This window comes from Oncorhynchus masou, chromosome 5, assembly GCF_036934945.1.
Source record: "Oncorhynchus masou masou isolate Uvic2021 chromosome 5, UVic_Omas_1.1, whole genome shotgun sequence".
In the NCBI taxonomy this organism is placed as follows: domain Eukaryota; kingdom Metazoa; phylum Chordata; class Actinopteri; order Salmoniformes; family Salmonidae; genus Oncorhynchus; species Oncorhynchus masou.
The window spans coordinates 67,687,434-67,713,736 of NC_088216.1; the positions used below are offsets into that span (position 1 = coordinate 67,687,434).

General features: G+C 45.6%; 1 protein-coding gene across 11 annotated transcripts in view; it reads right to left on the reverse strand.

Annotated features, from left to right (window-relative positions):
• The window catches only part of LOC135540135 (membrane-associated guanylate kinase, WW and PDZ domain-containing protein 1-like), a 175,182-nt gene that overhangs the window by 17,733 nt on the left and 131,146 nt on the right, over positions 1-26,303 (reverse strand). For 9 of the 11 annotated variants that reach the window (XM_064966546.1, XM_064966544.1, XM_064966545.1 and 6 more), the window contains 6 exons: positions 25,445-26,077; positions 12,802-12,833; positions 11,475-11,712; positions 9,201-9,292; positions 4,687-4,879; positions 155-469 (listed from right to left, as the gene is read on the reverse strand). In XM_064966546.1, the coding sequence (XP_064822618.1) occupies positions 155-469; positions 4,687-4,879; positions 9,201-9,292; positions 11,475-11,712; positions 12,802-12,833; positions 25,445-26,077 (1,503 nt within the window). The remainder of the gene's footprint in view (positions 1-154; positions 470-4,686; positions 4,880-9,200; positions 9,293-11,474; positions 11,713-12,801; positions 12,834-25,444; positions 26,078-26,303) is intronic. The other 2 variants (XM_064966542.1, XM_064966543.1) reach the window with 2 other exon arrangements.

Consider the following 26,303-nt stretch of genomic DNA (forward strand, 5'->3'; position numbering starts at 1 on the left):
CCCAATAGTCAAACAGCAATTAGTTACTAAGAAAAATATGTTCTACTGTATATTGAGAGAAAGGTTGAGTGTGTGTGTGTGTGTGTGTATAGTGCATGCCTGTGTGTTACCTATATTTAAGTATAGTAAGGTAGAGATTACATGGGGGACTTACCAAAGGTGGTGCCAGACTCAGGTCGGGAAACGGAGGAGACGATGACGAATCCAAAGCCCTCGTTCTCCCCGCGGTGGATCTCCACGTCGTAGGGCTGCAGAGCGGTGTTGACCACAGCACTCCCTGAGCCTCCGCCGCCCCCGCTGCCGATGCCGCTGGTGGAGCCACTGCCGGAGCCGCTGCCAGAGCTGACCGTGTTGAGGGAGTTCTGACTGCCTTGGGGGGTCCGCTTCCCCTCAGTCAATGAGGGGGCCTGGGTGCTGCTGTGGTGTGACGAGGCTGGGGACGGGGGCACCTCGCCCTCCCCTTTAGACACTGTGTAAGAAGAGGAGAAAAAAGATATTAATGCTGTCAGACTGACAAGAAGCTAACTATTACCAACACTTCACAGCAACAGCACACAGCTCATAACACCAAATGAAACACAAAATGAAAGGTTTTCCTAATCAACATGGATAACGCTGCTCCTCTCTACCCACTAAGGATCACACTGATAGAAGGAAGAAAGAGCAGCATGCTCCCTGTTGACCAACGGTCACGCTTTGATCTATTTCCCCCCCAAAACATCTATAGATATGGCTTCCGGATTGCATCACAGTAGAAGGTTCCCATCTTATTTCCTGGCATTGAAGCAGTGCTTCATACAGTGCATCGCTCCTCTGACAGACCATTGTGCCCTCTGTCTGGGCACTCTCATCAATGGCTGGTAGACAAGCTAGTGTGTGGGGGGCACGGGGAAAAGGTTGGAACCCTCTTCATCACGTTTATGAACCTTTATTCATCCTGCTAAAGGGCAGGCTGGGAGCGATGAGCGCCTCTGACAAACATTTTTCCCACACACCCATGGAATGTTGAAGAGCAGCGGGGATGAACCTCCAAATATCAGCCCTGTCCTCGGGCCCTTCACTGCTCTGATGAAGACAAATGGAGCCAGGAGCAGTGAAAGGCCTCAATGTTACAGCACAGACTGCTGTTGATGGTACTACTGCACAGACTGCTGCTGATCATTTGATGTACACAACATGCCTAACACTTAGAAGATGCAAAATATTTTATACTGTGAAACAATCAAGAAATAAAACTAAAAAACAGAAAACTTGAACGTGCATAACTATTCACTCCCCCCCCCCCCCCCCCCAAAGTCAATACTCAGTAGAGCCACCTTTTGCAGCAATTACAGATGCAAGTATCTTGGGGTATGTCTCTATAAGCTTGGCACATCTAGCCACTGGGATTTATGCCCATTCTTCAAGGCAAAACTGCTCCAGCTGGTGTACAGCAGTCTTCAAGTCATACCACAGATTCTCAATTGGATTAAGGTCTGGGCTTTGACTAGGCCATTCCAAGACATTTAAATGTTTCCCCTTAAACCACTCAAGTGTTGCTTTAGCAGTATGTGTAGGGTCATTGTCCTGCTGGAAGGTGAACCTCCGTCCTAGTCTCAAATCTCTGAAAGATTGAAACAGGTTTGCCTCAAGAATGTCCCTGTATAAGCAATGGCTTTTTTCTGTCCACTATTCCATATAGCCCAGCTCTGTGGAGTGTACGGCTTAAAGTGGTTCTATAGACAGATACTCCAATTTCCGCTGTGGAGCTTTGCAGCTCCTTCAGAGTTATCTTTGGTCTCTTTGTTGCCTCTGACTAATGCCCTTCTTGCTAGTTTTGGTGGGCCTCTCTTGGCAGGTTTGTTGTGGTGCCATATTCTTTAAATGTTTTAATAGTGGATTTAATGGTGCTCAGTGGGATGTTCAAAGTTTCAGATTTTTTTTAGAACCCAACCCTGATCTGTACTTCTCCACAACTTTGTCCCTGACCTGTTTGGCGAGCTCCTTGGACTTCATGCTGCCGCTAGTTTGGTGGTACCCCATTGATTAGTGGTGTTGCAGACTCTGGGGCGTTTCAGAACGGGTGCATGTATACTGAGATCATGTGACAGATCACGTGACACATAAATAAAGTCCACCTGTGTGCAATCTAACTAATTATGTGACTTTTGAAGGTAATTGGTTGCACTAGATCTTACTACTCCTGTCTTATCCGGTGTCCTGTGTGAATTTAAGTATGTTCTCTCTAATTACTGGACAGACTGCCATTGATGATACTACTGGACAGACTACCGTTGATGGTACTACTGGACAGACTGCTACTGATGGTACTCCTGGACAGACTGCCGCTGATGGTACTACTGCACAGACTGACGCTAACGGTACTACTGGACAGATTACCCTTGATGGTACTACTGGACAGACTGCCGATGATGGTACTACTGGTCTTCATGTTGCCGCTAGTTTGGTGGTACCCCATTGATTAGTGGTGTTGCAGACTCTGGGGCCTTTCAGAACGGGTGCATGTATACTGAGATCATGTGACAGATCACGTGACACATAAATAAAGTCCACCTGTGTGCAATCCAACTAATTATGTGACCTTTGAAGGTAATTGGTTGCACCAGATCTTACTACTCCTGTCTTATCCGGTGTCCTGTGTGAATTTAAGTATGTTCTCTCTAATTCTCTCTTTCAGCACCTGGCCGTGCTGCTGCTCCAGTATCAACTGTTCTGCCTGCGGCTATGGAACCCTGACCTGTTCACTGGATGTGCTACCTGTCCCAGACCTGCTGTTTTTAACTCTCTAGAGACATCAGGAGCGGTAGAGATACTCTTAATGATCGGCTATGAAAAGCCATCTGACATTTACTCCTGAGGTGCTGACTTGCTGCACCCTCGACAACTACTGTGATTATTATTTTACCATGCTGGTCATCTATGAACATTTGATCATCGTGGCCATGTTCTGTTATAATCTCCACCCGGCCACCCCTCATAGCCTGGTTCCTCTCTAGGTTTCCTCCTAGATTTTTGCCTTTCTATGGAGTTTTCTTAGACACCGTGCTTCTACACCTGCATTGCTTGCTGTTTGGGGTTTTAGAATGGGTTTCTGTACAGCACTTTGAGATATCAGCTGATGTAAGAGGGGCTATAAGAGGGGCTATGTTGTTTTTTTTTTTCACTTCAGCAATTTGGACTATTTTGTGTGTGTCCATTACATGAAATCCGTATAAAATCTGTTTAAATGACAGGTTGTAATGCAACAAAATAGGAAAAATGCCAAGGGGGATGAATACTTTTTCAAGGTACTACTGGACAGACTGCTGGTGAAGATGATACTACTGGACAGGCTGCTGCTGCTGATGATACTACTGGACAGGCTGCTGCTGATGATGATACTACTGGACAGACTGCTGTTGATGATACTACTGGACAGACTGCTGCTGATAATACTACTGGACAGACTGCTGCTGATAATACTACTGGACAGGCTGCTGCAGATGGTCCTACTGGACAGGCTGCTGCTGATGGTACTACTGGACAGGCTGCTGCTGATGGTACTACTGGACAGGCTGCTGCTGATGGTACTACTGGACAGGCTGCTGCTGATGGTACTACTGGACAGGCTGCTGCTGATGGTCCTACTGGACAGACTGCTGCTGATGGTACTACTGGACAGGCTGCTGCTGATGGTACTACTGGACAGGCTGCTGCTGATGGTACTACTGGACAGGCTGCTGCTGATGGTACTACTGGACAGGCTACTGTTGATGGTACTACTCCACAGACTGCTACTGATGATACAGTACTGCTGCACAGACTGCTGCTGATGGTACAGTACTACTGCACATACGGCTGCTGATGGTACAGTACTACTGCACATACGGCTGCTGATGGTACAGTACAACTGCACATACGGCTGCTGATGGTACTACTGGGCAGACTGCGGCTGATGATACTACTGGACAGGCTGCTGCTGATGGTACTACTGGACAGGCTGCGGCTGATGGTACTACTGCACAGGCTGCTGATGATACTACTGCACAGACGGCCATTGATGGTACTACTGGACAGACTGCCATTGATGGTACTACTGGACAGACTGCCATTGATGGTACTACTGGACAGACTGCCATTGATGGTACTACTGGACAGACTGCCATTGATGGTACTACTGGACAGACTGCCATTGATGGTACTACTGGACAGACTGCCATTGATGGTACTACTGGACAGACTGCCATTGATGGTACTACTGGACAGACTGCCATTGATGGTACTACATCACTGCTCTAGAGGAGTGATGGAGGAATGGGCTAAAATACCAGCAACAGTTTGAAACCTTGTGAAGACTTACAGAAAACGTTTGACCTGTGTAATTGTTGGCAATTACCTCTGTAATTGCCAACAAAGGGTATATGACAAAGTATTGAGATAAACTTTTGTTATTGACCAAATACTTATTTTCCACCATAATTTGCAAACAAATTCCTTAAAAATCCTACAATGTGATTTTCTGGATTTTTTTCTTCTCATTATGTCTGTCATAGTTGAAGGGTACCTATGATGAAAATTACAGGCCTCTCTCATCTTTTTAAGTGGGAGAACATGCACAATTGCAAGTTGCAACAGCTGTTCTTTGAAGGTGTTCATTGCAAATCACACTGGAAAACATAGTGTCCATATCTAACTAGCTGTGTTTACCTCCGTAGCCGGTCTTGCGTCGCACAGTGAGGTTGACATGACCCTGCTTGGCGGCCTGCTGCATCAGCTGTACCACCAGCTGGTGAGACTTGCCCATCACTGCCGTGCCGTCCACACAGATGAGCTCATCCCCTGAACGCAGGCGTCCATCCTCATCCGCCGCCCCATACTTCACTATGTGCCCTATGTAGATCTGTGGAGAGAAGAAGATGGGAGGGTAGGGGAGAAAAGGAGAGAAAATAAGAGAAAAGGTGAGTACAGAAGAGGGGGATGATAGGAGAGGTTGTTGGTCAATCAACAGTAGATGGTAAAAGTACATCGAGGTGAGATATTGACAGGTAAGATTATTTTTTTCCAGCAGCACTAACATAACTCAGACTACTCCTGGCCCAGCTAGAAAGCTAGCTAGTTAGTCTTCCTCCTCTTTCTCTGCTTGGCTGTGATGGGGTCAACTTGGGGTCATGATAGGGGCTGCACCAAATGTTTGATGTATTATAATAATTGATTATGCTTATGTTGTATTAATAGAAGGGGAAGGGCTATAAGACCCCTCCCCCACTACATTTATAGGGTCCTAGACTACAGATTAACTATATATATATATATATATATATATATATATATATATATATATATATATATATATTATAAGGTTTAATATTGTTCCACTATTATTTTCTAGTCTTTGCCTCTTACAAAGAAACGGTCAAAGAGATGTGTGTTATTGCAGTCAAAACAGGGGTCTGTGAGAAAGCGCATCAAGGCTAAAAGAGATGCATAGACACAGAACCCTGCAGGGCAGTGAAAGAGATAAGAGACTAGTCTGATATACCACTATAAAGCAACTTGCGCTGAGCACTTAGAAAACACGGGAACTATTGTATCTCTCTTGCAAGTTTGTAAAACTGTGTATGCATGGGCCTGGTCTCGTGACTAGAAGGTAGTGACGTAGGCAGTGACATCACTAGGGGTTGACTGCAAGCATATTAAAAGCACCTGGGACATTCCCTATTTTGCAGAACTCAGGAGAGACATCGGTTGTATGTTTGATGTTTGATCTTTGACTTCTGTTTACAGCTGTATTTTTTTTAAATTGTAATGATTTATAAGTGCACATTTGGAGTGTTCTGTATCTGTCAAGTAAATAATGGAGCCCAGAAAAGTGGAACCAACCGCTGCACAACCGGTCTAAATCTTGTGTGTCATTATTTTCCTTCTCCAAAAGAGGTAAAGACCAGCTTACGAGAACCAACAACTTGGCCTCTGGAAGAAAAGAAAATTGGTCTGAGATATATTTTTCTCTCTGATTGAGGCTGCAGCAAAGAGAAGAAAAACAGAGGAGCTAAGACCATCACCACTACCACACTCAGACCAACACTGTTGCTGAAGTTGATTCAGCTGGCTCCAACAGAGGAGCAAAGACCACCACCACACACAGACCAACACTGCTGCTGAAGTTGATTCAGCTGGCTCCAACAGAGGAGCAAAGACCACCACCACACACAGACCAACACTGCTGCTGAAGTTGATTCAGCTGGCTCCAACAGAGGAGCAAAGACCACCACCACACACAGACCAACACTGCTGCTGAAGTTGATTCAGCTGGCTCCAACAGAGGAGCAAAGACCACCGCCACACACAGACCAACACTGCTGCTGAAGTTGATTCAGCTGGCTCCAACAGAGGAGCAAAGACCACCGCCACACACAGACCAACACTGCTGCTGAAGTTGATTCAGCTGGCTCCAACAGAGGAGCAAAGACCACCGCCACACACAGACCAACACTGCTGCTGAAGTTGATTCAGCTGGCTCCAACAGAAGTGTTTATAACCATCAAATTGGAATGTAAAATATAGCATTAAATGATGGTAAATATATATTAAAAAACATGATAAATATATGTGCTAATAAACGGAGAACTCGCATAATAAGTGTTCAATCCAAGACTGATGACATACTTAAAATAAAAAGTCGGAAGTCTACTTACGCCTAAGCAAAACACATTTAAACTCAGTATTTCACAATTCCTGACATTGAATCCCTGTTACAATATCCTGTCTTAGGTCAGTTAGGATCACCACTTTATTTTAAGAATGTGAAATGTCAGAATAATAGTAGAGAGAATGATTTGTTTCAGTCTTTATTTCTTTCATCACATTCCCAGTGGGTCAGAAGTTTACATACACTCAATTAGAATTTGGTAGCATTGCCTTTAAATTATTTAACTTGGGTCAAACATTTTGGGTAGTCTTCCACAAGCTTCCCACAAAAAGTTGGGTGAATTTTGTCCCATTCTTCATGACAGGCTGGTGTAACTGAGTCAGGTTTGTAGGCCTCCTTGCTCGCACACACTTTTTCAGTTCTGCCCACACATTTTCTATAGGATTGAGGTCAGGGCTTTGTGATGGCCACTCCAAGACCTTGACTGTGTTGTCCTTAAGCCATTTTGCCAGTAAGCCATTTTGCCACTTTGGAAGTATGCTTGGGGTCATTGACCATTTGAAAAACCCATTTGCAACCAAGCTTTAACTTCCTGACTGATGTCTTGAGATGTTGCTTCAATATATCCATATCATTTTCATTCCTCATGAGGCCATCTATTTTGTGAAGTGCACCAGTCCCTCCTGCAGCATAGCACCCCCACAACATGATGCTGCCACCCCCATGCTTCACGGCTGGGATGGTGTTCTTCGGTTAGCAAGCCTCCCCCTTTTTCCTCAAAACATAACAATGGTCATTATGGCCAAACAGTAATATTTTTGTTTCATCAGACATTTCTCCAAAAAGTATGATCTCTGTCCTCATGTGCAGTTGCAAACCGTAGTCTGACTTTCTTATCCTCTCTAGGGTAGGGGGCAGCATTTGGAATTTTGGATGAAAAGCATGCCCAAATTAAACGGCCTGCTACTCGGGCCCAGAAGATATGATATGCATATATCGGATAGAATATCCATATATTGGATAGAAAACACTCTAAAGTTTCCAAAACTGTTGAAATAGTGTCTGTGAGTATAACAGAACTGATTTAGCAGGCGAAAACCTGAGACAAATCCATTCAGGATTTTTCTTTTCTTCCTATTTTTTGGGGTTTTGTAGTTTTCTATTCAATGCCATTACAGTATCCATTGACTTGGGACTCCAGTTCCTATGCCTTCCACTAGATGTCAACAGTCATTAGAAATCTTTTCAGGCTTGTATTCTTATCAATAAGGGAGAAGGACCAGTCTAAACGAATGGACCCTAAAGTGAAGCAGAGTTTTTTCAGACGCATGTGCATTTCTTGTTTACCTTTTATATTGATGACGTTATTGTCCGGTTGAAATATTATAGATCATTTAGGCTAAAAAAACAAACTGAGGATTGAATATAAACATCATTTGACATGTTTCTATGAACTTTATGGATACAATTTGGATTTTTTTGTCTGATTGTTTTGACTGAGTTTGTGCCTGTGGATTACTGAAACTGAGGTTTTTGGATATAAAGAGACTTCATCGAACAAAAGGATCATTTGTTGAGTAAATGAATATCTTCTGATTGCCACCATATGAAGATCATCAAAGGTAAGAGATTAATTTTATCTCTATTTCTGAGTTTTGTAACGCTTCTGCTTGGCTGGTTACTTTTTGTACTGGGCTATGTTCTGGACTAAGTATGTTCTGGGCTAGGTATGTTCTGGGCTAGGTATGCTTTCGCCGAAAAGCATTTTATAAATATGACACTGTGGTTGGATTTACAAGAAGTTAATCTTTAAACCTATGTAAAATATGTTTTGTTTTCAGAATTTTTATAATGAGCATTTCTGTAATTGAATTTGGCGCTCTGCAACCTCACTGGATGTTGGCCAGATGGGACGCTAGCGTCCCACATACCCTAGAGAGGTTAAGGCGGTTTTGGAGCAGTGGCTTCTTCCTTGCTGAGCAGCCTTTCAGGTTATGTCGATATAGGACTCGTTTTACTGTGGACATAGATACTTTTGTACCTGTTTCCTTCAGCATCTTCACAGGGACTTTGCTGTTGTTCTGGGATTGATTTGCAGTTTTTGCACCAAAGTATATTCATCTCCAGGAGACAGAACGCGTCTCCTTCCTGAGCGGTATGACGACTGCGTGGTCCCATGGTGTTTATACTTGCATACTATTGTTTGTACAGATGAACGTGGTACCTTCAAGTGTTTAGAAATTGCTCCAAGGATGAACCAATTTTTATTCTGATGTCTTGGCTGATTTATTTAGATTTTCCCATGATATTAAGCAAAGAGGCGCTGAGTTTGAAGGTAGGCCTTGAAATACATCCACAGGTACACCTCAAATGATGTCAAATGACTTGTGTCATGCACAAAGTAGATGTCCTAACAGACTTGCCAAAACTATAGTTTGTTAACAAGAAATTTGTAGAGTGGTTGAAAAACAAGTTTTAATGACTCCAACCTAAGTGTATGTAAACTTCCGACTTCAACTGTAGATGTATACTGAGCAGTGATGTTGGTGTATGGTTGAATCCTCCAACTCACCGGTTCTCCTGGCTCGTTCCCTCCCAGGATCCTGAACCCGTAGCCCGTGTCCTTTCTCCACAGGAAGATGTCCTGCTCCTGGAAGTCAGGCACTGCAACCAGAGAACCATCCATCAGCATTGATCACTACATCCTGGATCATTAGACCAGAAGCCACACAGTGTAATCCCTCCCCCTGTTCCTCTCAGAGAAGAGTGGAGGCAGAGAGCTGGAGGAGATGGAGGGGGGAGCTGAAGATATCAAGACCTTAATGAGCACACAGCACACCTGCGGCTCCTTGTGAATCAGGTCAGTGGTCCATGCCTCTCTCAACCTCTTACTGTAGCCTCTACACCACTGTCTTATTCTGCCTCTTCCTCTATATCCAGCTAATACTGAGTAAATACATTACCCTGTGGAATGTGTAAATATATAAAAACATTCTATCAAAAGAAAATATATATATTTCAAGATACTCCCCAAATAATTTTTAACACCATTCAAAGCAAGAGTGGAGAGGGCCAAGAGAACCTGCTTTATCAATGTTTCATAATTAGTATTTCTTTGAGTTCTATCCTTTCAGATGTCTTTGAAGACAAATTCCTTCTTTACTTTGTCTCGTCAACCTAGGTAGGTAGCTAGGTGACAGGGAACTGGACTGGGAGCAAACCTCACCAGTCTCTCCATAGCAGTGCTGCTCCTCAGGCTCAGACAGGCACCCCTGGCTGGCTGGAGGAGATCTGAGCAGGAGGAAAGGGAGTGCCTGGTACTGTCAGAGGCACCATGCTGCTATGTAGTGGTGCACTGCAGCGACTGACAGCTTATTGTTCATGTAGCACTCGAGGTGGGCAGACCACCTGAGAACAGGGTTCAAGCAACAGCCTGGAGCTGTGTGTGTGTCTGTGTATGTGTGTGTCTGTGTATGTGTATGTCTGTGTGTGTGTCCATGCGTTCAGCCCCCCAAGGGATACCCCATGTTACGGTACAGACCTCAACAGCTAAAGCCACTAAGAGCCAGCAGGGGGAGGGAGGAGGGAAAGAGACCAGCTTGGCTGCAATCTTTTCCTGAGTCAACAGACAAGCTCACAGTCTTAAGCTAGCTAGCTCTCTTCCTACCCACTGGGACTCTGAGTAGGGCTGAGATGGGCAGGTCAGAGGCTAACTGTCTCAATCTTCTTGTTCATAAGGGCAGGCATTGGGCAGCTTAACAGGCCAATACAGCAGCTCAACTTCAAAACAACTGTATGGAAACAGATCCATACTAAAGGTTAGTCATTCTACCCTAGCTCAGACTGACCATGGTGAACAAGCAGATTAACTTCAGATCAGGAAGAGGAGATGGCGAGGGGGGTCTACTGACTGAGCAAATACTCTATCCAGAGCAGTGCATTTACACCTGGTAATACAACTCTGTCTCTCTCTACTGCCTACAAATCTCCCCCTGTGATTAATAAAGCTGATCTTTCGTTCCTTGTTCCTTTAGAATTCTACACCCATCCTATCTCACCTGAGGATGGAGCCAACTCTGGCAGTACCGATACCCAGCTCCTCTCCCTTTAAGGCCTCTGAATAATGAAAGACCTTGATGAAAGCAGCAGGACCAGAGAAATGATTAGGCGTGGAAACCTCTGGACCCTGGAAGCCTCCACTCCTCGGAGGGCGACTAACAGGGGCTGAGTAATATTCCTGTTAATTGAGGAGGTTGGCACCCGTTAGCCTCACCAGATTACCAGGAAATATTAGAGCCACTGTCCTCTACCACCAACGCCAATTCTATGCACATTTGTCTGGAGCTGTGTTCTAAAGAGCACTGTAGCATGATAATGTAGTGGCTATAGGGAGTGTAATTGAGCTGAGGTGCCAAGGAGGCAGCATGGACAGAGAGACTGTGAAGAGAGAAGTCTTCCTACACACTGACAGTGTTCCAGGGAGAGAAACACACTCTATAGTCAAGGTTTAGTAGATCAGGACTGTTGTTATTTCTCTCACTACCATGTTTCTACCCAACTGCCACAATGCTCTGCAAACAGTCCACATCCCTAACCCACCAAGTTAACGCCCACTTTAGATTAAAACACCGAAAGACAATGGGAAACTTTCAGACAATATATTTTGGGGCAATGAGTATGTTGAGTTTAGGGGACTGATGCTTCTCAAAGGTTAAATGACTTCTGTGCATGCAGGTTATCTCCCGTCACCAGCCCTAGATTGCAGTACCAACCCAACAGGACAGGGGGAGCCCCCAAGCAAACACCCATGCACCCTTGCACCCTTGCACCAAAAATAAATACTTACGCCTACTTTCATACATGCTCCTGGACTGGGCCCAGATCTTGAAGGGGTCTGGTTTCCTATGAATGGTCCCGTCTGCCTGGGGGTCCTGGGGAGGCAGGCCGGGCAGGGGCTGGGAAGGGGGTGGGGGGGCGGTACTCTTGCTGAGAGGGGGGGCCAGGGATGTGTGCACAGGGGAGTCAGTGTGGGTACTCCGGTGGCTGGACACAGAACTGTTCTGACTGTCCTTCCTCGCTAACTGCTGTATGAGGGAGAGTGTTAGAGGGGGAGGATGAGGAGGAGGGTGATAGGGACAGAAAGGTAGAGAGGGAAAAGGAGGATGGTCAGAAAGAGAGATATTGAGTAAGAAGGAGAGGGATAGAAGGAGTAGGAAAGAGTGGTGAAGAGAAAGGAAAATCATCAACAACATATTACGAAATGAGACAAAATACCACTTTGATCAAGGCCAACACATCTCTAACAATACAGAAAGCATAATCAAGCAGATTTGTTCATGAGATGTATTTCTGAGAAAGCGAAAAATTCACTGTAGTTTCACATAGGAGTGTGACTTTATTTCTCTAACAGAAAGAAAACAGCTTGGCTGACAAAGTACATAGTTTATTCCTTTTGTTCAACACAGAGCTGAATATATTAATGGCAAGCCCTATTGCCCGATGCATGAGGAGACATTCAGAGCACATAGCAGTGAGGAGGGTGTTTCAACGAAGGGAGAATACATCTAGGAGGGGAGAACACAACATGCAGCACACATTACTCTACCATACAACACAGAGAGAGCACACAGGCAGCTTCCTCCCAAGAGATACAGGGAGAGGGTAACACAGACTGACAGTGGTCTCTAGTCATCACATGATTTCTACATACTCTAATGGGGCACATAAATACTTAGAAGAGCTGGGCCACAAGCTTGGAACATTTCTCCAATCATGGTAGGCCAAAGATTAAACAATATTTGTATTTAATTTGTTTCAATTCGGCAGGTCTAAAATGTCCACTAGAATCGCCCTGCTCTATATTTCCCTCAGTGCTCCAAGGCTGGCCAAAAGCACTAGTCTATTTCCCTAGAGTGCATTAAGCCAAGAGAACATGAGAACATGGTGTAGAGAATGAAAACAAATCCAGGAGCAGCCTTGCTCTGCCTACCAATGGTTCAACATTATGAAGCATCAAAGCTCCCATCAGGACCAAAACACAGTGAGAATCCTGACAGAGAAAATCCCTCACCAACCAACATTAGCACTCCACACAAGAGAGTGGAGAGAGGGACGGATGGAGGAGAATGGAAGGGAAGGGTGGACGAGGAGGTATAGATGATGTCGGTACTCACCAGCCTTGGACTCTTCTTTGCAGGTACCACCCCTGGGAAGCAATATCCAGTTCGAGATGGAGAGAGTAAAGTGAAAGAAAAAATGATTAACGACACAAAAATATTTCACCTTCCCCGCAGGTTAAAAAGAAGAAAAAAACAGAGTTGAGAAGATGGGGAACTCCAAACAGGGACTCCATTGGTGCAGCAGCGCTAGCCCGCTCGTCTATGCCCAAGTTATCTTCTCCCTCTCTTTCTCTGCCTCGCTCCCTCACATCCACGCTCCCACGCGCTGTGTTAAAAGGGGCAGCATGATCTATCTGCATTAGCAGGCAGCTGACTGCTGCAGCAGAAGAGGGGACAACCCCAAGGGCTAACCAAGCGCTTCGCTCACTAGAACCTGCCTAACACACTGGCAGAGAGAAAGAAAGAGTGTGTGTTTATGTGTGTGTGTGAGAGAGATAGACAGACAAATGAGTAGAAAGAGAGTGAGAGAGGCAGCTCTGAGCTAACTCCACGGTCATACCCATGGAGAAGGAGTCCAAGATACTGAACATTAAATTATAGGCAACCGTCAGTTCCCCTCTTACTGAGACCATCTTCCTGAGTCCGTTCAGTACGCCGCTCTGCTGATGAAGGCTCCAGCATCTAGTTAGAGTCACACAGCTCTCTCTCGCTCTGCTGTGCATCACTCCACCTCCCGCGATCTTGAATCCCCCCCTCACCATCCATCCCCTTCTCTCCCCTCCACCCACACGCTAGTAAACATGTGCACACACACAAACACACACATGCGCACACACTCCGCTCTTTCTATTCCTCTTTCATCAATCTGGGTCAGGCTCTGACAGGCAGGGCCAGCATAAATGATATGCTCATATATTAATAGACACCAACACTGGCAGGAATACAATCAGGAATACCAATATCAACATGAACACAAACAGAGAGTACTGGGAGACTAAAATGGAAACAAGCCTAGATCCTTGGATCCCCCTTGTGCACATGGTGAAAAATAACTGCACAATGTCACAGCAACAGGGTGTATGTGTGTGTGTGTGTGTACATGTGCATAATGGTATTCAGCAGAATAAAGATGACAGTGAGTAAAATAACATGTTTTCAGTGAGTAAGAGCCAGGATTAGATTGGAGGGAGCATGTGACTCTGATCCTGACAGTATTGTGTGTCAATCCTTTAAGGATATCTGGGAGATTGGGGTGGAGTAGGCAGTTCCTTATGGCTCTTATCCCCTCAACATCTGCATTCAACAGCCACTGAAATGTGGTCCACAATCCAGCCACCTCTACAGCATGTTCCCCGATATCTCCTCTCCCATCACTAATCATCGAAACAAATCCCGCTCTCCTCTTATCCCTTACCTGCTCCCCTATACCCCTCTATACCCCTCTTCTGCCAGCGTATCACAGTCACCCCCGACTCCAATCCCTGAACCCAGGAGTCAGACAGAGACAGGTTAAGGGTGTCTTGTCGATGCAGCGTACAGCATAATCCCCCTCCATCCTCTTAAATACACACAGGGGGACACGCATGGCTGGTTCTCACACTGATGGACTGAGCAGGAGAGAGGAAACACTGTTTATCATAAGGATTTAGGTTAATGATCATCTGAAAACAGCATAATGCCACTTCAGTTGAAGCCCTCTGCCCTCATGAAGGTTGTCGTGGTCACTATATTTATACCCCCACAGAGAGAGGCTGCTCAGTTCAGTCAGAGGACGCTGGACACAGCAGCTGCTAAACAGAGACCATCACTGAGGAGATAATTATGTCCAGGGGGGTGGTGGGGTACACTGGACCCACGTCCATGCCCCCCTCCTCCATCTGGGCTCAGAGGGATGGATTCCGACAGCCCAGCCCATCCGTCAGCACGTCAACAGCAACAGGCGCACAGGGGACTGACAGGCGGTCTCTTGGCAACGGTTGCCTCAGAAGGCCAGCCCAGACTGTTCCATTATGTACAGTGGAGACTGAGCCACATGTCATTCATGTACAAATAGGCTGTCATAGACGTGACTGCAATTACCAATGCAGGGATTTATTTACTCAGCAGCACCAATGTATAGGAGATGGGATTGAAAGTGACATAGGTGCAACCCCAGTCTTATGACATGGCAAAGGTGACCAGGAAAAGGTGCAGATGTCAGCAACCTGGTGTTTAATCACACATCCAGAGCAAATAAAAAGCATTCTGTGCTGCAGGAATACAATGTTTCCATGTTTTGTCTGTCAGAGGCTTATGCAGTAGCTTACGATGCTGAGCAGAAATTACCATTTTGTGCTTTTGTCAGTCATGTCCCTCCTGGCATTTAGAGAGAATAGGATGAGGGGTAATCCCCCCCCCCCACACACACACCACCCACCAGTAGAGGAGCCCCACTGCAGAGTGCTGCACAGTATTGTCATGGAAACAAAGGAAGGCAAGATGGCTGAGATTTACAACTCCCCCTTCAGGCATGAGGGTGTGAAGAGACAGGGAGGATTGGGAGAAGGTGGGGGACTCACCTTGTCCTTGTTATGCCAGTATCTCTGACTCGCCCACAAACAAAGCCAGGCGCTCAAAAGCGCAATGCGTTGCCAAGCTGCTGGCATGCTATTCCTTGATCATTGCATTTCTGTAGAATTTCTCTGCAATGCTGTACGTTATCAGCGCCAAACGTGAAGTCAGCAAGTTTTTATGCAAAGCGTGCAAAAAGGTGCAGCATCCAGCCCTTACATTAAATTAATTCCTTTTGTCTGTGTGACCCCATCGTTGCCATTTATTTCAGGTTGGGTGTGTTTGTGTCTTGTCAGAAGACACTGATCTGTGTTACTGTGACAGGAGCAGCATTTACTAAGCCTGCGCTCCACTCTAAGCAGCAGAACATCTACAGCAGGGTGGAGATAAGAGATGTCTCCTTCCTAGCAGCACTCTGACTGCTCTTCTACAACGGCCCAATGCTGAGAAGAAACAACCATCTTACACTCTGCTCTGCTCTGTCGAAGAAGAACAGTCCGTCACTCTCCACGGCGCAGTGAGAAGACACAGAGGAAAGAGTATTGGCTAGAATATTAGCCTTGTCAGACATTGGCTTATAGACCTTCGAACCCTCTTAATGAGACACAAAACATCCCACAAACAGAGACAAAGTAAAAACAGCATCTGCAGGTGTGGACGACATAGGTAATTTCGCTTCAGCCCACTAGCATGAAGCAACAGCGCAGTAGTGGATATTTGGGTAATCAGGGTTCTTCTTCTCTGTGATTTGGTTGGCGGAGACACCGCCACCTCTGTACTGGTGTGAGGCCTACCTACAGTACATTACATTCTGAGAGGACAGAAACTATCCCCTCAACACCCCCTGCAGCTGTTCTGCAGTAAATCCTCGCAATACCAAGTACTTCTCTGCCGCTGCCTCCACAATTTTCCAACCATTTCTGCAGTACAACTGACAACCATGGCTATAAATGCTAAAAAGCACACCTTACTGAAGCACATATTCTTCCCTTCACCATCTGTTGATCTCCACCTACTCACAGGAATCCTCTCAGGATGCCTCACTCTGTACCCATCATCCTCTACCATTCTCTTCGCTGCTACACTTTCTGTACAACTCTAACCCTGGCGACCTCAATCTGCCTTTCTCTCCCCGGACACCTCCGATATCCAGGCCCATGGGAACCCCCACATCTAACACACATAACTTGCTCCACCGATACCTCTCATTCCATCATCTCATGCCTTCCTGCACACTTCTCACATCCAGGCATCTCTCTCCTACACACTGTAGCAACATGGTAATCAGGGTTTTTTCTGGATCACAATGCGGCTTAGGTGGGCATGACAGTGGGTGTGGCCAATGGCTCAGTCACCAATTGATGATTTTACTCTGGGACGCAGAGACAAAACGTTGCTGATTTAAAGCTAATTTCCTGCAATTTTGCCATGGGGTAGAAAACAAATATCCTTCAATTCTACACATTTTGCCATGTGCGTGGCTTGCTATATACAGCAGGCAGACAGGCATCGTGGCATTCAGTTACTGTTTGATTGAGCGTTACATTGGGCAAAACAAGTGACCTAACCGATTTTAAAGTTGGTGATTGTTGGTGCCAGGTGCAACGGATCCAGTATCTCAGAAATGGCCGCCCTCCTGGGCATTTCACACACGACAGTGTCTAGGGTTTACTGTGAATGGTGCGATAAACAAAAAACAGAAACAGTCCTGTGGGCGAAAACAGCTCGTTTACAAGTGGTGGAATGAGAATGACAAGAATCATGCAAGCTAACAGGCAGAACACAAACAGACAGATAACGGCGCAGTACAACAGTGGTGTGTAGAAAGGAATCTTGGAACGCACAACTCCTCGATCCTTGTCATGGATGGCCTATTTCAGATGACAACCACACCAGTTTCCACTCCTTTCAGCTAAAAACAAGAAGGTCATGGGAATTAATAAGAAGTTGGTCCTCTGTTTGCTGCTATAACAGCCTTCACTAGTTGTGGGAACTTGCATTCTAATTCATCCCAAGGTTGTTCGATGGTGTTGAGGTCAGGACTCTGTGCCGGCCAGTCAAGTTCTTCCAAACCGATCTCGACAAACATTTCTGTATGGACCTTGCTTTGCGCACGGGGACATTGTCATGCTAAAACAGGAAAGGGCCCTCCCCCTACTATTGCCACAAAGTTGGAAGCACAGAATGGTCTAGAATGCCATTGTATGCTGAAGCATTAAGATTTCCCTTCACTAGAACTAAGGGGCCTAGCCCGGACCATGAAAAACAGCCTCAGACCATTATTTCTCCTCCAATAAACTTTACAGTTGGCACTATGCATTGGGGGAGGTAGCGTTCTCCTGGCATCCACCAAACCCAGATTCGTCCATCGGAATGGTGAAGCGTTATTCATCACACCAGAGAGTGCATTTCCAGTACTCCAGAGTAAAATGGTGGCGAGCTTTAATCCTAGGCTTGTGTGCGGCCGCTCGGCCATGGAAACCCATTACATGAAGCTCCCGATGAACAGTTATTGTGTTGATGTTGCTTCCATAGGCCGTTAGGAACTCTATAATGAGTGTTGCAGCCGAGGACAGATGATTTCTACACGCTGCGCATTGCAGAACCCGGCGCACCCGTTCTGTGAGCTTGTGTGGCTACCACTTCAAGCCTGAACCGTTGTTGCTCCTCGACTTTTCCACTTCAGAATAACAGCACTGACAGTTGACCGGGGCAGCTCTAGCAGGGCAGAAATATGACAATATGACAAACTGACTTGTTGGAAAGGTATCATCCTATAACGGTGCCATGTTGAAAGTCACTCATCTCTACTGCCAATGTTTAATCTATGAAAATTGCGGCAGGGTAGCCTAGTGGTTAGAGCGTTGGACTAGTAACCGAAAGGTTGCAAGTTCGAATCCCCGAGCCGACAAGGTACAAATCTGTTGTTCTGCCCCTGAACAGGCAGTTAACCCACTGTTCCTAGGCCGTCATTGAAAATAAGAATTTGTTCTTAACTGACTTGCCTAGTAAAATAAAGGTAAAATAAAAATAAAAATAAAATGAATATTGCATGGCTGTGTGCTCGATGTTATACACCTTACAGCAACAGGTGGGGCTGAAATAGCTACATCCACTGATTTGAAGGGGTGTCCACATAATTCTGTATATGTTGTGCACTTTCTATCTGGTTTTAGTTGCTTAAGTTTTTACTGAAACTATATCATATTCATTTTGACAAAATAAACACTTAGACAGCCCACCCAAGACTTTTTATGCAGAAAAAAACTTGGATATTATCAGACTGGCACACATCTGCTGTATGTAGTCTTAATCCCTGCTGGTCATGTCAGTCTCCGACCCTATCCGTCCTCCCTCCCGCCATCGCTCAGCTCCGGGGGAATAAGGAGTGCATGGGCCCTTCTCCTCCTCTGATCCTCTGACATCCCTACATCCTTTCTCCCCTCTCTTTCCCCTCATCTGTTTTCTCCTCCTCTGATCCTCTGACATCCCTACATCCTTTCTCCCCTCATCTGTTTTCTCCTCCTCCGATCCTCTGACATCCCTACATCCTTTCTTCCCTCTCTTACCACTCATCTGTTTTCTCCTCCTCTGATCCTCTGATATCCCTACTTCCTTTCTCCCCTCTCTTTCCCCTCATCTGTTTTTTCCTCCTCTGCGGTGGTTGAGATGCTAAGCCATAACAACAGCAGCAGATTGCCTGTGGTGGTGTATTGTCCAATAGTCCCAGCCTAACAAACAGGTGAATGAATGCCTTTAAAGCACTGGAATGGTACTCTGACAAGTTGACATCAACAGGTTAAATTATCTGGGCCAATAATGAGTGAGGCTATAGAGGGCTAGAGCTAGCCTAGCTCTCAGCTATTCTCCTCACAGTGGCTCTGCATGGCCTGCAAATTAATACAACAGATGCTGTCTGCACCACCTCTCCCATCCCTGCAGACTACTGACTGGTACACGCATTCACAGACAAGCTTCAAGTAAATTACCGGGAAGCGTTAGTCAAGTGGGGCTAGAATGAATTATGTCAGCAAATCAGAATGTCTCAAAAGGTAGGTGAGAGAAATGAGCACATTAGACTAATGGAGGGATTGGCATCATAATGGCTTCTTTGATGAAAGCTAGAAATCACATCGCCTGGCCTCAAGAAGACAAAAGAATCCAGTGAGAATCTAGTGTTGTGTTGTGGAGCCAGTGAGCTAACCTGCAGTGTTGAGGGACTCACTCCCAGAGATGGGAGAGGAGGTGAGCAGTGCTGCATGCACAGGTCTTAAGGTCCTGAGATCCCCGGGATTGGACCGTATACTGTACGTGTGGGCAGGGATATGTACACATTGGCAGGGGGTGCGGTGGGAAAGGAGAAGGGGCCAGATTTCTGCCAATTAGAGGTTCCCTCTGGCAAAAGGTTGTAAGACAGACAGACAGGCAGGCAGGCAGGCAGGCAGACAGGCAGACGAGCAGAGTGAGCAGAGTGAGCAGAGTGAGCAGAGGAGCACAGAGCAGAGTAATTAAGACAGACCTGCTCGATCCTGCACTCTGCAGAAGGGGCAGCCGATGTCTTAGCTGACTGATCCACACACACAAACACAACCCCAGAGCAGATCTCAGAATGAGGGGTCTGCCTGGAGAGCCAGGATCTGAGAGAGCAGTGCTGTATGACATGTCATAGAGCCATATATAATGAAAATGTCATATTTGTACTACACATACATGACACTCCTATAGGTGCACCACATGTTTTGAAGCAATCTTCTGCTGAGCAGTCCTCTCCTTTCCAGAGTTGTGGTACACGGCTCTTTATTAAAGAAACTGACAGCAGCAGTAAAATGTGCCTTAATAATATCAGCTCTGTCTTCCATCCATCTCACAGTGTGGAATGACTCTCTCTAACCATCCCACCTGCACTACTCTCCGCTCTCTGGTTCAGGGAGCCCCGGTTAAACAAAACATTTTGTTTTATTGACCATCCATAAAAAGCAGAGCATTAGGGCTGTAGCGTTGTATAATGGTAGTCATTATTAAAGCAACGTAGGAAGAGGAGGGGAGCAGTTTGTGAGAGCAGAGTGCTCAGCCAATGTCCTGTTCCCTTTCTGAACACTTAGCTTTACACGGCTGATGTTCAGGTCTTTCAGTTCCACAAATTCAGCTCCAATGCCAGTTAAGACCACTCTGTATGTCTGTGGAAACAATCCAATTACATGTCTCTGTCAGTGTGAGTCAGGGCTCTTTGTGAAGGTGGGTTCTTGGTAGTGGGTACTGTCTGGGGATTGGAGTGAGAGACCACTCTGGTTCAATCATCCCCCTCATGCACTGCATCTTCTATTCAGATCTTTTGTGAGACTGTTTTTCTAATCATGTGTCAAAAGCCCGGCCCAGAGTTCTCATTAGAACGTTTAACTGACACACAGACAGTTCATGCATGCTTGTGGATGAGACTATGAGGGAGCCACAGGGTTTAATTCTCAGGATGAATCTTTTCTCTGTATATATCAAATACCTCCAAATATTACCTCCAAATATAACGATGATCATTATGGCCAAACAGTTCTATTTTTGTTTCATCAGACCAGAGGACATTTCTAAAAAAAAAAAATACAATCTTTGTCCCCATGTGCAGTTACAAACCGTAGTCTGGCTATTTTATGGCGGTATTGGAGCAGTGGCTTCTTCTTGCTGAGCGGCCATTCAGGTTATGTTGATATAGGACTCACTTAACTGTGGACATAGATACTTTTGTACCTGTTTCCTCCAGCATCTTCACAAGGTCCTTTGCTGTTGTTCTGGGATTGATTTGCACTTTTCGCACCAAAGTAAGTTAATCTATAGGAGACAGAACTCAACCCTGAGCGGAATGATGGCTGCGTTGTCCCATGGTGTTTATACTTCAATACTATTGTTTGTACCGATGAATGTGGTACTTTCAGGCATTTGGAAATTGCTCCCAAAGATGAACCAGACTTGTGGAGGTCTACCATTTTTTTCTGAGGTCTTGGCTGATTTATTTGAATTTTCCCATGATGTCAAGTAAAGAGGCACTGAGTTTGAAGGTAGGCCTTGAAATACATCCACAGGTACACTTCCAAATGACTCAAATTATGTAAATTAAAGGTCTCAACCTTTAAGTCTTTACTTAAGAATCATCTCTTCAGTAAGTCCTATGATTGAGTGTAGACTGGCCCAGGAGTGTGAAGGTGAACGGAAAGGCTCTGGAGCAACGAACCGCTCTTGCTGTCTCTGCCTGGCCGGTTGCCCTCTCCCCTCCCCACTCTGCCTCTAACCCTATTACAGAGATTGAGTCACTGGCTTACTGGTGCTCTTCCATGCCGTCCCTAGGAGGAGTGCATCACTTGAGTGGGTTGAGTCACTGACGGATCTTCCTGTCTGGGTTGGCGCCCTCCCTTGAGTTGTGCCGTGGGGGAGATCTTTGTGGGCTATACTCGGTCTTGTCTCAGGATGGTAAGTTGGTGGTTGAAGATATCCCTCTAGTGGTGTGAGGGCTGTGCTTTGGCAAAGTGGGTGGGATTATATCCTTCCTGTTTGGCTCTGTCCGGGGGTATCGTCGGATGGGGCCACAGTGTCTCCTGACCCCTCCTGTCTCAGCCTCCAGTATTGATGCTGCAGTAGTTTATGTGTCGGGGGGCTAGGGTTAGTTTGTTATATCTGGAGTACTTCTCCTGTCTTATCCAGTGTCCTGTGTGAATTGTAGTATGCTCTCTCTAATTGTCTCTTTCTTTCTCTCTCAGAGGAGGACCTGAGCCCAATGACCATGCCTCAGGACTACCTTGCATGATGACTCCTTGCTGTCCCCAGTCCACCTGGCTGTGCTGCTGCTCCAGTTTCAACTGTTCTGCCTGCAGCTATGCTACCTGTCCCAGACTTGCTGTTTTCAACTCTCTAGAGACAGCAGGAGCGGTAGAGATACTCTTAATGATCGGCTATGAAAAGCCAACTGACATTTACTCCTGAGGTGCTGACTTGCTGCACCCTCGACAACTAATGTGATTATTATTATTTGACCATGCTGGTCATCTATGAACATTTGAACATCTTGGCCATGTTCTGTTATAATCTCCACCCGGCACAGCCAGAAGAGGACTGGCCACCACTCATAGCCTGGTTCCTCTCTAGGTTTCTTCCTAGGTTTTGGCCTTTCTAGGGAGTTTTTCCTAGCCACTGTGCCTCTACACCTGCATTGCTTGCTGTTTAGGGTTTTAGAATGGGTTTCTGTACAGCACTTTGAGATATCAGCTGATGTAAGAAGGGCTATACAAATACATTTGATTTGATTTGAATTAGCCTATGAGAAGCTTCTAAAGCCATGACATCATTTTCTGGAATATGCCAAGCTGTTTAAAGGCACAATCAACTTAGTGTATGTAAACTTCTGACCCACTGGAATTTTGATGCAGTGAATTCTAAGTGAAATAATCTGTCTGTTAACAATTGTTGGAAAAATTACTTGAGTCATGCACAAAGTAGATGTCCTTGCCAAAACTATAGTTTGTTAACAACAAATTTGTGGAGTGGTAGAAATAAACAAGTTTTAATGACTCCAACCTAAGTGTATGTAAACTTCCGACTTCAACTGTACATCTGGCCCTTCTTTGGACACTGTGTTTTAACAAACCTTGAAACGAGGTTCAATGCAATACAATACTCCTTCCGTGGCCACCAACTGCTTTTAAATGCTAGTAAAACTAAATGCATGCACTTCAACAGATTGCTGCCCACACCCACCCGCCCGAGTAGCATCACTACTCTGGACGGTTCTGACTTAGAATATGTGGACAACTACAAATACCTGTCTGGTTAGACTCTAAACTCTCCTTCCAGACTCACATTAAGCATCTATAATCTAAAATTTAATCTAGAATCCGCTTCCTATGCTGCCAAACATACCCTAGTAAAACTGACTATCCTACCGAACCTTGACTGCGGCGATGTCATTTACAAAATAGCCTCCAACACTCTAGTCAGCAAACTGGATGTAGTCTATCACAATGCCATCCGATCACCAAAGCCCCATATACTACCCACCACTGCAACCTGTATGCTCTCATTGGCTGGCCGCCGCTACATAGTCGTCGCCAAACCCACTGGCTCCAGGTCATCTATAAGTCTTTGCTAGGTAAAGCCCTGCCTTATCTCAGCTCACTGGTCACCATAGCAACACTCAAACGTAGCACACGCTCCAGCAGGTATATTTCACTGGTAATCCCCAATGCCAACTCCTCCTTTGGCCACCTTTCCTTCCAGTTCTCTGCTGCCAATGACTGGAACAAATTGCAGAAATCACTGAAGCTGGAGACTCATATCGCACTCTCTAACTTTAAGCATCAGCTGTCAGAGCAGCTTACCGATCATTGCACCTGTACATAGCCAATCTGTAAATAGCACACCCATCTACCTCATCCCCAGGCAGTTAACCCACTGTTCCTAGACCGTCATTGAAAATAAGAATTTGTTCTTAACTGACTTGCCTAGTTAAATAAAGGTTAAAAAATATTTAAAATATATATATCTATATATATCTTTTTTTTTTCTTCTCCTTTGCACCCCGGTATCTCTACTTGCACATTCATCTTCTGCCCATCACTCCAGTGTTTATTTGCTAAATTGTAATTATTTCACCACTATGGCCTATTTATTGCCTTACCTCTCTAATCTTCTACATTTGCACACACTGTGCATATATTTTTCTATTGTGTTATTGACTGAATATTTGTTTATGTGTAACTCTGTCTTGTTTTTGTCGCACTGCTTTGCTTTATCTTGGCCAGGTCGCAGTTGTAAATGAGAACATGTTTTCAACTGGACTACCTGGTTAAATAAAGGTGAAATAAAAATAAAATAAAATGAACGCACGCACGCGCACACACATACATCACAGCTAGGATGGTAGAAATTTTGAAACCACAATTGGATCTCAACGCAACTTTGTGTGATACCTATAAAGTAACAGACATAGACTATAGTGTAGACAGTGTGGTGTCAGAGATAGAAAAATAAAGAGAGAGAAAGACAGGGAGAGAGAGAGAGAGACACAGATATTAAAAAAGACACAGAGAGCGAGACAGTGAGAGAGAAAGAAAAGAGAGAGACAGTGAGACAGTGTGACAGAAATGAGACAGTAACACAGAAAGACCCACAGGAGGAACTGAGGAACCCAGCTATATATTCATGAGACTTTCTGACCTGGAACAAGATCTACACTATCTCTCTTTACTGCTTTGGATTTTCTCTCACTCCCCAAATGTCTCTTCCACTAACAATCTCTGCAACCATCTCTCACATTCTTTCGGTATTCATATTATCTCCATTCACCCACTAACTTCCCTGTGTTGATTCTCTCTATGTTTTCCACATAAACTAGATTCCCATCTCCCCCTCACCTTTCCATGCTTAGTTAAATAAAGGTTAAATGTAAAAAAATATATATAAGAAAAAAATAACACAAGCCTTGTTTTAGGGTTAACCTTAATTAACCCTACCCATTTTTTGTGTGTGAATTGTTTGCATGTTTTAGCAACTTCCGGATTCATGACAATGGTGATGGAGAGAAGAGGCGGGAGTAAGAGGCAGGCATGCCAATTAGAACTCAGATCTCAGCATATCATGAGTCTATTTCTTCCCTCCACCTATCAGATCTCAGCATGTCGTGGGTTGTGTCTTACCTCCACCTATCAGATCTCAGCATGTCGTGGGTCTATGTCTTACCTCCACCTATCAGATCTCAGCATGTCGTGGGTCTATGGTCTTACCTCCACCTGTCAGATCTCAGCATGTCGTGGGTCTATGTCTTACCTCCACCTATCAGATCTCAGCATGTCGTGGGTCTATGTCTTACCTCCACCTATCAGATCTCAGCATGTCGTGGGTCTATGGTCTTACCTCCACCTGTCAGATCTCAGCATGTCGTGGGTCTATGTCTTACCTCCACCTATCAGATCTCAGCATGTCGTGGGTCTATGTCTTACCTCCACCTATCAGATCTCAGCATGTCGTGGGTCTATGTCTTACCTCCACCTATCAGATCTCAGCATGTCGTGGGTCTATGTCTTACCTCCACCTATCAGATCTCAGCATGTCGTGGGCCTATGTCTTATCTCCACCTATCAAATCTCAGCATGTTGTGAGGCTATCTTACCTCCGCCTCTCTGCACCAGCATGCTGACCTCACTTCCTTTGGGGCACTTGCTGAGCAGGTCCACCACTTGGTTGTGGCTCATGCTCTGGACGTTCCTCTTGTTCACCTCTACGATAATGTCCCCCTCCTTCAGGCCCCTGCAGCGGGGGTAGTCCACTATCTGTTTGACCCTCTGTCCTCCCCCTGCAGGGCTGTCTGCGATGGTGAACCCAAAGCCTTTGTCTCCCTTCTCCATGTGCACTGTGATCAGCTCTGGCTGCGTCGCTATAGATGACGCCAGCGTCACAGAGTCGCTGAGGTAACCGTGCGAGCTGTTGGACGCCACCTCGGCGGAGGAGGGACTGTGTGGTCTCGACTCCCTCATGCCATTAACGGGGCCCCCAGTATGGCTGCCGTGGCTGGACGGGGAGTCGTAGCTATCCTGGCCATTGACGATGATGGGCTCCTTGTCCACAATGGCCACGGAGGTCACCATGCTGGTGTTGGGGTCGTCGGGGTCAAAAGGAAGTGGGTAGCCGCGGCACAGCTCCAGGTTGACCATGGAGCCAATATGGATGGACTGGAAGACCTTCACCACCTGGGCGTGGGTGTAGCCTAGCACGCATGTGTCATTGACACTCACGATCACGTCACCTGAGGGGAAGAGAAGAAGAAATGAATGTCGGATAATTAGCTCCATGTCAAAAACTAAAATCTTGGAAGTAACAAACTGTAGAATGCCTACAGTACACTAAAAAACCTACACCAGTCAAGTGTCACCAATCCAAATCCTGGAGAGCACCAGATTCAGCTAATAAACCAATCAATCAACCTTGATTAGTCAATTGTTTTAGTGTGGGTTGGAACAAAAGCCTGCACA